This window comes from Cavia porcellus, unplaced genomic scaffold, assembly GCF_034190915.1.
Source record: "Cavia porcellus strain 051 isolate PalLab524CR breed Dunkin Hartley unplaced genomic scaffold, mCavPor4.1 scaffold_27, whole genome shotgun sequence".
Lineage (NCBI taxonomy): Eukaryota > Metazoa > Chordata > Mammalia > Rodentia > Caviidae > Cavia > Cavia porcellus.
This window is the reverse complement of record NW_026947510.1, coordinates 33201805-33217375: the sequence shown is the minus strand read 5'-3', so window position 1 is coordinate 33217375 and position 15571 is coordinate 33201805. Positions and strand designations below refer to the sequence as shown.

Sequence of the window (15571 nt, the reverse complement as noted above, 5' to 3'; positions counted from 1 at the left end):
GTCAAAGGGATTTCGAATGTCTATTGAGATGATCATGAGATTTTTGTCCTTGCTTCTTTTTATGAGATGTATTACATTTATTGATTTGAAAATGTTAAGCCATCCTGCATCTCTGGGGAAAAAATCTACTTGGTCGTGATGTATAATCTTTTTGGTGAATCATTCACTGTCTTCTGTTGTCACTATCTTGAGGATTTCTACATCTCTATTCATTAAAGAGACTGGTCTGCAGTTCTATTTTTTGCTGAATCTTTGTCTGGTTTTGGAATCTGGATAGTAGAAGCTTCAGGTATGAATTCAGGAATTCTACTTGCCTTTCAATTTCATTAAAAAGGTTGAGAAGTATTGGTGTTAGAATCTCCCTGAAGTTTTTGTTGAACTCAAGCACTGAACCCATCTGAACTTGAGATTTTCTAGTTCATAGGATTTTTCTTCACTGACTGATTTTTTTTTTTTTTTGTACAGCGGGTGGAACTCACAACCTTGCACTTGCATGTACTTAAGCCACTAAGCTAAATCCCCAGCCCTCCATAGGACTTTTGTTTTTGTTTTCTGTTTTTGGAGCTAGGATCTCACTATGCAGTGCAGGCTGGTCTTGAACTCACTGTTTTGAACCCTGGGCTGGCCTCAGACTCACAGCAATCCTTGTGCCCCAGCCCCTTAAGTGAGGGGATTACAAGTGTGTGCTGCCATGCCCAGATGGTAGGGTGTTTTTTTTTAATGACTACTTCAATTTCATTGCTTATTATTGTATTATTCATTTAAAAATCTTCATCAAGTTGGATGATTCATGTATATATATACATGAATCACCCATTTCTTCTGAATTCTCCAATTCATTGGTGTACAGAATTATGAAATAGTTGGTAATAATTTTTTTGATTTTTGACAGTTTCTTTTTTGTTTTCTCCTGTTTCATTTGTAATTCATTTATTTTGAAACACTGTCTCAAAACACTCAAAACAGTGTCAGTATTTCAGGGTGACCTGAACTCAATTTGTAGCCTTGGCCTTGAAGTGTTCCTCCTGCATCAGGCGCCCTGGGTGATGGGTTTACAGGTGTGCACCACTGTACCTGGTTGGTATTTTTTTGTTTGGGTTGGCAATGGATTTTCTGTTCTGTTTATTCTAAGGATGAACTCTTTAATTCATTCACTCTTTGTGTGTGTATTTTAGTTTCAGTTTTATCAATTTCTGTTCTCATCTTTATAATTTCCTTCTTTGTATTAGCTGTGGGTTTGAATTCTTATTATTTTTCTAGGACCCTGATGTTCATCATTAGGTTGTTTATTTGGTCTTGCTCTGCTTTTGCAATGTGGGCATTCACGTCTATAAACTTGTCTTGGGAGGGTTTTCATTGTGTCCCATAAGTTTCGGTAGGTTATGCTGGTGTTATGGTTTAGTTCTAAAAACTGCGTTACTTTTTCTTGATTTTTTTTTCTGTAACCTCTTGTTTATTTAAGAATATTTTGTTTAGATTCCATGCATCTGCATAATTTCTATGTTCTTACTTTTATCATTGGCTTCTAACACTATTACACTATGATCTGATAATATGCATGGTATAATTTCAATTCTTTTACATTTGCTTAAGCTAGCTTTACTGGTGAATATATAGTCTTTGTGCTGCTGAGAAGAATTTGTATTCTGTTATTGGGTGGAAAGCTCTGTAGATAGTTATTAAGTTCATTTCTTTGGAGGATTTGTTCATCTTAGATATTCCTTTGTTGATTTTCTGTCTAGTTTTTGTTTATAATCATGGGTGTTGACATCCCCACTATAATTGTGTTTATGTTTATCTGATCTTTATGTTCAGCAGCACTTGTTTTTTTTTTTGTTTTTGTTTTTGTTTTGGTCTTTTTCCTTTTTATCGGTACTGGGGATCGAACTCACGACTGCCTGCTTGCTAGGCAGGCGCTTATGCCACTGAGCTAAATCTCCAGCCCCCCAGCAGCACTTGTTTCCTAAAGTTGAGTGCACTGTTGTTTGGTGCCTGTGTGTTAATAATTATTTTCTCTTCCTATTGAAATGTTGCTTTAACCAATGTGTAGTGACCTTCCTTTCCTCTTTTGATCTGTTTTGACTTGAAGTCCACTTTATCTGAACTAAGATAGCTGCAGCAACTTTTTTTTTTTTGAGAGGTTCCTGTTTTATGTTAATTGTTTTCCAGTTTTTGATTTGCATCAGGGTATGCCGTGCATCTGGTAGAGACCTGCTTATTCCCATGAGGAAGGATACTGCTCATCCTGCCTGGACCTGCTTCCTCCCATGGAGGGGGCATCGATCATCAGACCTGGGCTACTCGCTTGTGTGCATCTCAAAATTTACTTAAGATAGAAGACGGATGAAGTGGCCAATAGCATTAATGGAAAACAAAGCCAGATGACGAAGCTACTGCCTAGGTGCTTCCTGTGAGCGTGTCTCACTGTGCGACTTTCCTATTGCTGCTGTAAGAAGTCCCTGCAGACTTCATGATATAGAGCAGAGCCAGTGTTCTCACAGTTCTGAGGTCAGGCTAGGAACCTTTTCATCAAATCAAGTGTCAGCGGCCTGCCTTCTGGAGGTCTCGAGGAACCCACGTCCTCACCTCCTTCACTTCTAGCACTGCCGAGCTCCCTGACTCCCGGCCTCGATGTGAGTCCGTCATTTCACACAGATCTCTGCTACTGTCTCCGCAGTCTCTAAGACCCTTACCACAGCTGCCTCTGCAGAGGGCCTTCTGTCACGGGAGGTGGCATCCTCACAGATTCCATTAGGATGTGGATGTCTTGTTTATTTTCTGGTAGTGGGGATTGAAATCAGGGCCTCATATGACTAGGCAAGAATCCTAGAGCTGAGCTACATCTCCAGTGCTTTTTATTTTATTTGGAAGCAGTTTAACTTCAAACTTGTAACCTCCTGTCTCAGCCTCGGCAGCAGCTGGGATTACAGATGTGTGCAACGTGGCTTCTGCCTTGTCTTAAAAACAGTCGTCTACTACTTCTCTATCTTTCGGGGGCTCCAGCTTGGCCTCCAGGGCTAAATAAAGCCTGTGTTTAGGGCTCAGGCTTAGGTTCATGGGGCCTCATTGTTGGATACCACTACAAATCAGTTCTGAGCAGGATTTAAAATTAACTAATTGGTTTTCCATGTTGATCTGTGAGTCTGTCCTAGGCCTCTGCCCTTGCCTGGTAAGTGGGGCTGATTCATAGTAAGGGAACCTCTATGAATCACTGGTCCTGACTGAGGCCTGTAGTGGCCTCCGAGGTCAGAGATACCTCAAAGGGCAAGATAAAGCCACAGCTGTGGACACTTGGCTCCAATGCCAATTAACAAGGTAGAGACTGCAGCTGCAGGAATTATTACAGTCTCATTTTTACCATGTCTTCATGATAAGACAGTGCTACTGAAATTATTTGATTCTTTACTTGGATATATCTTTGAAGTGACTCCCAAGATCCCGCTCATTGTCTACGCTTTCCTCAGTTTCCCTGACTTTTGTCCTTGGTCCTAATAAAAGTGGGCTGATCCAGAGAAGTCTTTGTCTTAGCCCCCAGAATCTTGAGCTCAACTAAAGGGTTTAGGGGTCCCTCCTGGACCCCTAAATTCATACCACTTGTTTCAATTTATTTAAACCTCCACCGTACACTCGTTTGGGAGATGGAAGATCTAGGTCAGGACCCGATACCTGGTGATCAAAGTCCAGGGCTCTACCCCTGAGACCCTGGAGGCGTCTCAGAGCGGATGCTGAGCCCAGAGGAATTCATGACTTGAACTTGACTCAGGGTTCAGGAGGCAGAAGGCTGTAGCTATGGGGAAATGAGCATTCACACGTGCAAGAGGAGCAGAGGGCAGGCGTGGCCGTGGTCCCATACTTTACCTTAGCTTCCAGGAGGCAGTGAGAGCACTAGAGACCTGCACTGTGGTTGCTTGACTGGAGGCCGGGGCACTGGGGTCACAGGCCCCTCCCATGTCCAGTATCAGGCACAGGGTGTGGGTATGGGTGCTGCCCATGTCCTCCCAGGTAACCCAAAAACTGGCAGGTTACAGAAACAGGTTCAGCCTCGCCCACCTCTGCACAGTCTCTCTGCTCTCTGGTAAACAATGACAGATCAGTTTCATGTTAATTTGCAGGAAAAGGAAACTTAAATAAGCTCAGGTGTGACCAGAGCAGCACTTGGAAGCTGACAAGGAAGCTTGATGTCATTCACATCATCATCTTTCTTATCTTATCCCAGTTTCCCTTCCAGGCCACACCTTGTGCGTGTAGCCCAGACTCCAGAAACCGGGGTGACCTGGCAAGCCCAGGAATGAGTCACACCCCGTCCTCAAAAGTGGCAGAGGGCTCACTCGAAAGGCAAAGCGCAGGTGCATGGCTGGCAGGAGCCACACTGCACACTCCCGAGAGCCGCACTGCACAGGAAGGAGGCAGCGAGAGGGGCATGGCTTCCGGGACAGGTAGAGGGGTCCCCAGGCCTGACACGGGGCCAGAGCCTTGCTTTTGCTCTGCCTCCCGGGGCTGGGACTGCAGGTTGCCACTGCTGCCCCCTGTACACTGCAAAAATTGTGTGTGTGTGTGTGTGTGTGTGTGTGTGTGTGTGTGCCCGCGCGCACTGTTTGCCCTGTGTCCTTGGCTGTTCTCCAGCTTTCCTTAATATGTTAAGATTAATATATTAATGTTATTCTTAAACAAGCTGTATTACTGTGTTGGGGTGATTTCAGATGAGGTGGGATTGGAGCTGGATCCTAAAGGAAGGATAGAATTTGGACTGGCAAAACAGGAGTCAGGTGTGGTGGCAGGGCCGGCAGTCCCAAATCTCCAAGAGGCTGAGGCGGGAGAACCTCAACTTTGAGAACCCATTGGGCTATTTATGGGGACCATGTCTCAAAAAATAAAATAACACGAAATAAAATACACTGGGGTGTCACTCAGTGTTCGTACATCTCTGGGTTCGATCCCCAGTACCACTGAAAGAAAAAAAAAAAACCAGATTCCTTGTTGACTAAATCCTGTTGAAATAATTAATCTGAGAGTTTGCAGAGACATGTGTTTAGAATATAGTAGGTAAACTAGTCAGGCTAGAGACAACTTTATGGAAATAATTTCTGCAGTAAGGCTACAAAGCAAATCTGGAGTGATACTGTGGGAGTTTTGAGTGCTGATGTAAAGAAATGGAGATTTGTCTGGCATCGTTGTCAAGCCTCAGTCCCAGTACTCTGTCTGGGAGGCTGAGACAGGAGGACCATAAGTTTGAGACCAGCCTGGGCAACTCAGCGGGACTTTGTCCCAAACACAAATACCAACAACAGCAGCAGCAACAGGGACTGAGGATGTGGCTAATGGCCCAAGCCTTGAGTTCAGTCCCTAATAATGCCAAAAACAAAGAAATGGAGACTTATCTTTTTATTAGAGGCAGATCTCTGAGACTTTCTGAGTTGCCCAGATAGATCAGAAAGAGTGCTTTATTTATTATTTATTTACTTGTTTATTTATCTTTGGTACCAGGGATCAAACTGACAACCTCACACCTGCCAGCCAGACATGTACGCCTAAATCCCCGGCCCCCAGAAACAGTGCTTTGGACTCAGTCACCTAGGGAGCATGGGTTTGGGTTGGGAGCCACCAGAGCAGTCACCTCGGTTGCAGCCAGATGGGAGTCACAAGGACGGCAAGCTGGGCAGAGCAACAGTGTTTTCTCCACTGTGTTCCCCTCTATTAATAAACTTGCCTGTAAGTGGGTGTTGGGGAGAGACCAAATGCATTGCTATGTCCGGGTATCTTTTTTGGACTTTCCTGTGAGGGAGGTATGTGGGGTGTTTTCTTTCTTCTCCTGTCTTATAATCTCCCTTCTCTCTCTGTCTCTATCTCTCTTGCTCTTACTTGTGGTGATAGAAATGAAACCAGAGCTTTATTCATACTAGGAAAGCACTCCACCCTCCCCTGAGCCATGTGTCCAGCCTGTGTCCTCTCTCTGTTTCTCTCTGTCTCTCTCTCACTGCCTCTCTCTGGTCTTGCTATTAGTTCAGGCTGCCTTATACTGATACTGATTCTCCTGCCTCAGCCTCCTGAGTGTGAAGATTACAGGTACGCACCACCATTCCCAGCACCTTCCTCTCTTTGAAGACAGGGCCTCACCATGTAGTTCCTGGCTGACCTTAAACCCAAGATCGCCTTCCTCAGTGTCCTGTGTGACTTTACAGGTGTGCACCACCACTCCCAGCTCTGGCCCTTGTTTGATTTATTTACTTATTTATTTGGTACTAGGAATCAAACTCATGACCTTGCACTTGCCAGGCAGGTGCTGTGCTGCTGAGCTAAATCCCTGGCCCTTCTTCTAACCGTGGCTGTGTGGCACCATCTCCTGTCAGTGCAGGAGGCTCTGCCTGGCAGATCAGAGTTTCCCGGTTCTGTTTTATTTCCTAGAATTAGGCCAATCCCTTCCTTCCATCTGCCTTCCTCCCTCTCTCCCTCCCTCCCTTCCTTTCTCCTGTCCTTCTTTCCTTCCTCCCTCTTTTGCTTTCTGTCTTCCTCCCAGGCAGAGCCTCTTCGCTGACAGAAGATGGCGCCACAAACAGCCCCCATCCCTCTGCGCACCCTGGGGATCCAGTGCACACACACCATGAGTTGTTACACACACACACACACACACACACACACACACAGTCTTGGGTAGAGCACATCCTGCCGTAGAGGAGGTGTCTCCAAGGACTTCCCGATCTTGTGGGCTCCGCACAGCCTTGAGGGCTAAGGTGAGGCTGGGGTGGGGGGACAGAGCCTCTTACTGGTGTCTGCTGGTGGCTGCTTCACTCTCAGAGCAGGGAGGGCTTTTCTGCACTTTTCCGACCCACTGAGCATAAGGGGTCTGGTGGGCTCATCTTGTGTTGTCTCAAAATTCACGCATCTGTGCTCAAAGGGAGAGATTGGTGATGGTGACTGGGCCTCGTGACTTTTGGCCCTTTTCTTCTATCTCCTTGGACAAACTTAAACTTCTGGTGACCAAGGAGCGAATGGCTAGGAGAACTTGTCTTTGTTTGTTTGTTTGCAGTGCGAGGCAAGCGCCCTACCCCTGATCAAACCTTCAACCCATCATTCTTCAATGTCAGCCAGTTTTTCTCTGGACTTCTCTAATGTTTATTCTTTTATGAAGAGACCATCTGGTATAGTGAAGAGGGCTCTATGATATCAGACATGTGTTCATAGTACAGTTGCTCTTTTCTTTCATTCTTTTGCTCTTTTTTGAGACCGGGTCTCACTATGTAGTTCCAGACAGCCTTGAACTTGCTATGTACCCCAGGCTGGCCTCAAACTCATGGCAATCCTCCTGCCTCAGCCTTCTCGGTGCTGGAATTGCAGGTGTGCACCACCACACCCAGCTACAAGTTATCATTTCTTAGGTCTCATTGAAGCTGCTAATTTTGAATGAATTTGAGTTCATTGTTTCACTAAGTTGAAGAATGAAATCACAGACAAATGAAGGAAGTTAGGGAGTATTTATTGGAAATAACAAGAAAAACAGCTCTTGGCAGATACTCAGCAGGAAGGTACTCTGGAGGAGGAATTTTTTCACTGTATTTTCTCTGTTTTGGCCTTATATATAGATAAGCGGAGGATGGAAACTTGATTGAAACAGTGGCTCTGTGTGTTTAGGGTTTAAAGAAAATCCCTCAGCTGGGGGATTTTCAGAGCCCAAGGTTCAGACAGGCATGCGTAATTGCTCAGCTGGGCAAAGTGAAAGGAAACTGCGCTCCAAGGAAGCCAGTTGCTCTGCAGTTCTGTGCCTTGCACTCCGCTTGGAAGTGGGGAGGAGCTGTCAGCCAAATTAGCATATTCTGGGGAAAAGTCTTCCGAGGAGGAAGAGTCCTTATCTGCTCTGTTTATTTGTAACCTTCCTCCTTCCTCCTGTGGTTTGTTTTGCTGCATTACTAAGCCTAAGGAGCCACATGACCTGCATTAGCTCTTAACCTGTGTTGGTTTCTTTTTCTCCAGCCAGCTGTGCCTCTGGCTGCCCGTTTAGCTGACTCATAAGCTCACCAACAACTGTCTGCTTCACTCTTCTGCTGGGACTGCTTGTCTTGGGTTACGTCCTCCTGAGCGCTGTTATTTCTGAATTAGATAATGAAAATATTTTAACGGTTAAATGGGTTGTAAAATAATGAAGATGCTACTGATTTCGGGTTCCGAAGAGGTTGATTAAGGCAGGAAAATAAAGAGGAGCATGTCTGTGTGAGGCAAATAGTAATGATTGAATAATATTCGATCATTAACTTGATAAATATTAAAATAGGACCCAGAAGAAGATATGCATAGTGAGTATCTCCCAAGTCAGTGTCATTACAGGTGTGTAGTATGTACTTTACTATGCTTGTGCAAGTACAAGGTACTATGAGGTCACATAGAAATAGATAATGTACCCAGGGACCTCTGGGAAGTAGCTTTGCTGTCTCCCATTGAATTATTATTATTATTATTATTATTATTATTATTTGAGACAGAATCTCACTATGTAGCTCAGGCAGGCCTTGAACTCAGTATGTGGTCCAGGCTGGCCTCAAACTTGTGGCGATTCTCCTGCCTCAGCTTCATCACCACACTCAGTTTTGAATCATTTTTAATGGCAGGCCTGTTTGGCTTTCAGGAGGAAGTGCTCCAAACAGAGCCCAAGGTTCAGACAGGCATGCGCTGCACCCTGAGCTGCAGCCCCTGCCTGCCTTACCAGGCCCAGAGCAAAGTATCTGGGAAAGAGACTTCAGGAGACTCTGAAACATTCTGCTTTTCCTTGGGTTAAGTGGGCCCCATGCAACAAGCCCACGAGAGACTCTTCTAAGTCCATTTTCAGAGGTGACGTGCAGGTTTAGAGGCTAGCACGCTGCTTCTTAGCAGCTGGATTCGTATTTCAAGGTCATTTGACATAGTCATCTGTTGGTCAACAGGTCCTTCAACTGGAGACGCCACGCTGAGGTAAGGCATAGCAGCTCATGGCCATTTCCTTCAACAAAAATACAGACTCACCTAAGTGCAGGGGACTGTAGGACTCTGTAGGACAATGACTGTCTCCTTCCTCTCTTTCTTTCTGCCTTTTACAACTTATCTGTTTATTACTTTTCTGTCTTTCCTGCTGTATCCTTTGGCTTCCCTTTAATTATCTTTCAGCTTGCTTCTCAGATACCTTTCTGTCCTGCTTCTCTCGCTGTTCAGTCACATTGCTCAGAGCCCTTAGTGAAATTCCAGGGAACCTCACGCCAACCTTACCCTCCTGTTTTATATTATCTGGCTGTTCCTGAGACTCATTCTTGCCAGGAAAACATGCAGATCTTGGCGGGACTGTATCGTCTCATGGAGGAGGAGAGGGAAGGGCTGACCTGGGGACAGCTGGCTGTGGTCCCTCAGGGATGGTGGGAACAAGTAGGTGTAATAATCTGTGATTAATATGATTGTGCTTGCAAAGCAGAGTCCCCGTCACAGAAGCTCGCTCTCTCTCTCTCTCTCTCTCTCTCTCTCTCTCTCTCTTTTTCTCTTTTTCCTTTGTTCTGAGATGGGCTCTTGCTCTATTAGCCTTGATCTCCAGATCCTCCTGTCTCAGCATCCCAAGTAGCGAGGAAAACCATCATACACCACCACCTATGACTTAAATTACTCTTCTCAGACCTTACTGCCTAGTCTTAATGGCAAGAAGATTCTTCAACACTTACAAAATCTGGTTAGAGCACACTGAGAAACAGACCCTCTAAGTGTGAAGCAGAAAGGTTGGCGCATGACAAGAACCTTTAAGAGGAAACAAGGGGGCAACTATGCACCCCGCTTTGAGCACTGTCCTCAGAACCGAGGTGGGGAGAAGCCCTTCCCCTGGCTTGGAGACAGCAGCTCTGAGGGTGCTGGAGTCCTCTGTAGCTGACTCAGACACAGCCTAGGAGCAGACCCTGAGCCGCTGTGCTGCACACTGACTGACAGAAGAGGGGTATGTGACTCCATGTCCCGGGACCCCACTGACATCGTGTGACAACACTGGTGCCATTTGCTTCTCAGGAGGAGAATTGAGCCCTGGCAATTCGAAGCCTACTTTGACCCCCGCCAGCTGCGGAAAGAGGCCTGTATGCTCTCTGAGGTGCGGTGGGGTGCAAGCCCCAGGACATGGCGCGAGTCGAGCCTGAACACCACCAGCCACGTGGAGATAAACTTCATAGAAAAGTTCACCTCGGGGAGAAGTCTGCGCCCTGCCGTCCGGTGCTCCATGACCTGGTTCCTGTCCTGGAGCCCGTGCTGGGAGTGTGCCAGGGCGATCAGGGAGTTTCTCCATCAGCACCCGAATGTGAGTCTGGTTATTTACGTCGCACGACTTTACTGGCACGTGGATGAGCAAAACCGGCAAGGACTCAGGGACCTCGTGACCAGTGGCGTGCGTGTACAGATCATGAGTGACTCAGGTAAAGCTGCAAGCAGAGGGCGGTGGCCCCTGTGTAGATGGGAGCTGGTGTCTCAGCAGTGGAAAGTCCAAGCTGACTGGAGGAAGGAGCAGGGTGGACTCGAAGGGCAAGAAGGGCACCAGCCCTACACCTCCTTCCCCAGGCCACCTCGGTGGCCTCTCGGCCAGCTCCATTCCCTGGGTGCCAGGTTGGAAGCCTGGATTTGGCCAGTGCTACACAAGTGCTGTCCGGGAGCTCCACACCCACACAGGCGGCCGTCCTAAGTGACCCGCTGTGTTCTTTCCGGGGGTGTAGCCCATCTCCAGCAGCAAGCAGGCCGGAACCTTCCTAGACAGTGCATGTAAATACATTTGTACTTTCTATTAGTGTATCTTGGTCCTAGACCTTGCACTCGGGGCCTCACACCTATTCTTTCAACAAGCTACACCCCAGGATCCTTGATTTTTAACAGCAGACAGTTAAACTGGAGCTCTTCTTTGTACTTTACCACGGTATTTGAGTGACAGGGATCTGTGCTTGCTCAGAATACAGACACTGCTGGAGGAATTTCGTCAACTTCCCGCCAGGGCAGGAGGCAGGCTGGCCGCGGTTCCCTCCCATGTGGACCACGCTGTATGCGCTGGAGCTCAGCTGCATCCTTCTAGTAAGTGGCCTTGGGGACACAGATGCTGCACCAAAAGAAGCTTCCGGCTCCAAACTTCTTTCCTGAGGATTCGGTGCATTTGCTCCGACTGTATTTTCATATAGAGGTTTATCTGTTCAACCACTCGACTCACGTTAAGAATACGTAAGAGGCCACGGTGGCACACGCTGTGATCCCAGCACTGATGCTGAGGCAGCAGGGATCATGAATATGAAGCCAGCCTGGGCCACATGGTGAATTTAAGACCAGCCTAGACTACAAGAGATGCTGTCTCAAAAAAAAAAAAAAAAATTTTTTTTTTTTTGAAAACAAGAACTTTTTTTGGTGGGCAATATGTGAAAGTAAAGAATAGGCAAATTAGCCTAAGACATATGTACACCAGTTGCATATCCCTTTCGTCACTATTTTTTGGGTGTCTGCCTCTTTGTGGTTGTCTGTGGTACTGGAGATTGAACCTTGGATATTTCCCCAAACTATGTCCCCAGGCTTTTTAAAATTTTGAGAAAGCTTTCTTTAAAGTGCTAAGTTGCCTGGGCTGGATTTGAATTTGTGATCCTTTTTCTTCAGCCTCTCATGGTGCTGAGGCTGCTGGTAAATATCACCAGGCTCAGCAGCTATTTTAATTATTTTTGTCTTTTTGAGACAGGGTCTCACTATGCAGTTCAGGCTGGCCTTAAGCTCACTTTGTAGCCCAGGCTGGTCTCGAACTCACAACAATCCTCCTGCCTCAGCCTCCCGAGTGCTGGGCGCTACTATGTTCAGCTTTAGCAGATATTTTAAATGAACTAACTCCAGAGGAAATAGCACCAAATGTGAATCTATCAATCTATCTCAGAGCATCTTGCTCTACCAATGGCTATGGCAGCTCTATCTATCTATCTGTCTATCTACTTATTTATTTATTGGATCCAAGATTTTTCTAAATTGCTAAATTATCCAGTTTAGGCTTGATCTTCTTATTCTCTTGCCTCAGCCTCCCAGAGTGATGGAATTCCAGGCAAATGCTGCCACACCTGGCTTGTTATTGTTGTCATGTTTCTGTTTTGAGACAGGGTTCTCTTTGTAGTTTAGGCTGGCTGTGAACTCAGTATTTATTCATAGCTGACCTCAAATTCATGGCAATTCTTCTGCCTCCACATTCAAAGTGCTGGGATTACAGGCATGAGCCACCATTTCCAAGTTGAATTTTGTTTTATTTTTAGGCAGGGTCTCACCTGTAATCTGGGTAGATTAGAATCCCTGAACTCTGTTCACAGGGATCCTCTGGCCTCTGCTGAGTGCTGGGCTTGCAAGCCTGGGCCATCACACCTGGCTCTCATTATTATCCTTGTAGGTTGTTACAACACAGCGGTTCCACAGCCCTTCAAATAATCTCCTTCACCACACGGGGTGGATCATGGTACAGGAGAAGTGCCATGGATTCTCCGAAGTGTTTAGGCATTCTTCCACTTGACATTTTAAAGTGTTCATACTAATAATGGTGTCATTGCAATATTTATCCTCAGGATAATATAGAATTCCCTTTTATTCCAGAGTCTACCACCCTGTTTAAAGATTTCAAGAAGACGTCAATATCGGCTTATAGTTTTCCAACTTATTCTTCAAACTTGCCATTATCGAGCAATTCCACCCCAGGTCCTTTCAGCTGCAGAGTTGATGCACCCTCTTGTGGCCTGGTGTTGAGCGGAGTGATTCTTGTGTGTGCGCTGTTCCAAGACCCGCAGCGTTAGGCACCTCGCTGGGAGCAGGTGCTGCTTCGAATCCCAAAAATGGGGTGGGGGTGAATTACAGGCAGAGACTGTGTTGTCCAGCATGTGGGACGCTCTAGGTTCAATCCCCAGGTCTGAAATAAAAAGAAGAATCTAGAAACGTTCACAAACACCGTATTTTTCCCTGTCCTGTCACAAATTACCCTAAAACTTTACATCTTCAAACAACAATAAATGTTTATCATCACAGTGTCTGTGGGTCGGGAGTTCCAAGCATGTGCATGTGTGTGTGTGTGTGTGTGTCTGACACGGAGTCTCCCCTGAGGTGACGTCAGCCAGTGTCAGGTCATCTGGAGGCCACACTGAGGCCAGGGATTGTGCTCCCAGGCCCTCGATCATGAGACCAGGGAGGTGGGCAGTGGGGGTGGAAGGTGACACCCTCAGTGTGGGTGTCTCCCTGGGGTCGCTCTGCAGCAGGACAGCTGCCTTCCCCCAGAACCATCTGAGAGACATCGAGGCTGATGCATGCCGGTCTTCAGTGACTTAGTCCTGACTCCCGCCCGTCTCCTCTCCAGGCCTGTCCTGCTCACACCGGCTGTGGATACTTGTGTTGGGCCGCGTGAGGCCCAGCAGGCAGATCTGCTGGCAGCCATCCAGGGCTTCTCTCTAGGCCTGGGGACTTTCTCCATCTTCTGCGCAAATAATTACACGAAACCAAACTAAGACAGAGCTAGAGGGAGTCAAAGGACAAAGCAGCAGATTTCTGTTTCTATGTGCATCTGAACCTAGCAGGCCCTGTTTGTTCTGTGCTGCTGGAAATGGAACCCAGTGCCGCACGTGTGCTGGGCCAGTGTCTGTCACTCAGCTGCTCTCCTAGCTCACCACACGATTTCGTGGGTGATTTATTTGTCAGAATTTATTGAATTATATGTTGTGATTTTTTGTTATGTTTCATAGGGGATTTTCTGTTTTTGTTTTTCTTCTGTTTTGTTTGAGTCAAATCTCACTGTGTGGTCATGTTAATCTTGAGTTCACTATGGAGGCAAGGCTGGCACGGAATCCCCCCAAAAAATCCTCCTGTCTCCCAGGTGCTAGGATCATGGGTGTGGACACTAGCCCAACAGGATGGTTTACTGCTGCGGTAACAACTCCGAAATTTGAATAGTTTAACACACAGAGACACAGGCACAGACACTGACACAGACCCAACACATGCTCAAGGTGGGTGGGAAAGCCGGGCCCTGGAATCCTCTCCTGAGCTCCATCCGTTCAGCCAGCGTGGGGTGGAGGTGAGCCCACGCGAGTAGAGAGAAAGTGTGTTTGGGGCAAGGGCTGCTGCACATCTGTCTTGCCCGATCCTCTAACCTAAAGCCAGTCACGTGCCACACCAAAGCCCAGCTGGCCCTTAGGAAGAAATCAAAATGAGACTTGGAGGAACAAGGCGCTGCCACCGGGGGGCGCTAGCAGGCAAAGATGCTGCCCAGCTTTGCCTGTGCGGGTGAAGAAACAGCGCAGAAATGGGGTGCAAACCCTCTGTGCCCCGCGCCCTCATGCTGTGCCAGGAAGGAGGCGGCTTTCCTGCCGGATCTCTCTGGCTCCGTCCCCTGCTGGCTCGCTCTCCCGGGACCGTCACGGGAATAAGGCAGCCTCTGTGCGGTCTCCTTCTGGGGCATAAAAAGGGACCGGGAATGCACTGGCTGTTCATGCGAGGGCAGTGTGTGTTTTCTGGTTTTGCTCTTTTGATACTGGGGATTGAATCCAGCGCCTAGAGGATGCCAGGCGAGCGCATTAGCCGTAAGCCACACCTCCAGCCATCTACACAACTTTTTAAAAACTGCTGTGAAAGCTACCAATTATTAGTTGTTTTTACAACTAATTTTTATTTGATTTTGTACTGGTGATTAAATCCAGCCTTATTACTAGCTATATGGTAGTGTTTGTTTATCTTAAGACAGGATCTTGCTAACTAACACGCCCAAAGTGGCCTCGAATTTAAATCCTCCTGCCTCTGCTTTCCAGTATGTTGGGGTGATAAGTGTGGAACACTACCCCCACCTGGAAAAGGATTTATAATAAGTTAAATCCTCTCGAAGACAAGAATCAGTTTCTCACATAAACTAAGATATTTCTATTTACGTGAGATGAACTATGTAAACTTTTTATTTCCAGTTCTGGGGGTTGAACCCAGGACCTCCTACATGTTAAACGTGTAACTTACCACTGAGCTACTCCTTCACTACCAGAACTGTTTCATCCATCTATCAGTCATCTCTATCTTAAATGTTGCACATATTCTCCATATTCCACATCTTAACTGCTAATCTTGCATTTTACTCATGCTTTAAATTCTGTTCTGCTGATTTGCACAATTGCATTAGACAATATACATAAGTCATAAAAATGTGAGTGATAAAAACATGCAAGAAGTAGTCATGAAACAATACAGGAAGGACCTATGAAATTTAAACACATAACATATTACATAGTTCTATGCCGGTGATCATATTTCTAGAAGAATAATCTAGCTCAACTTTTGACTGATCTCTGAGGTAAATATAAAGTTTCTCAATTCTTGTATTTTCCCCTTACCTAAGCAAATCCATTCTGATGCATTTACCTCCTGTGGCCTTGTGTCCAGGTCTGTCCCTCTCCACTTCTCTTTCCAGAGTGGTCTCTTCACTATGCCATCAACCCACAGCTCAGCTGCATCCCTAATGCTCTGGACTTGCTCTCATCACCTTTATACTCTCAGTACCTCTTAGTAGCTAATGCAAGACCTACTTGCCAACTGCAATTACTTAGTAAGTCAGTATAAGTAA

General features: G+C 46.3%; 1 protein-coding gene across 2 annotated transcripts; it reads left to right on the top strand.

The window, feature by feature from the left end:
* Positions 1-4346: 4346 nt before the first annotated feature.
* On the top strand, positions 4347-13001 carry LOC100730186 (C->U-editing enzyme APOBEC-1-like). 2 transcript variants are annotated; one of them, XM_013153006.2, is made up of 5 exons: positions 4347-4436; positions 8910-8937; positions 10003-10400; positions 10925-11043; positions 12577-13001. In XM_013153006.2, exons 1-5 carry the CDS (start codon positions 4421-4423, stop codon positions 12724-12726), a joined length of 711 nt encoding a protein of 236 aa, XP_013008460.1. In that variant the 5' UTR covers positions 4347-4420; the 3' UTR covers positions 12727-13001. The 2 variants fall into 2 exon arrangements, with proteins under 2 accessions (XP_013008460.1, XP_063094228.1); XM_063238158.1 differs by lacking the exon at positions 8910-8937 and having other exon boundaries at positions 4357-4436.
* Positions 13002-15571: the final 2570 nt, after the last annotated feature.

Excerpts from the sequence above, each read along its gene's own strand:
- LOC100730186 (XM_013153006.2), top strand. Across the intron at positions 8,938-10,002 it reads ACTGGAGACGCCACGCTGAG|GAGGAGAATTGAGCCCTGGC; the intron begins GTAAGGCATAGC and ends TTTGCTTCTCAG. Across the intron at positions 10,401-10,924 it reads ACAGATCATGAGTGACTCAG|AATACAGACACTGCTGGAGG; the intron begins GTAAAGCTGCAA and ends GTGCTTGCTCAG.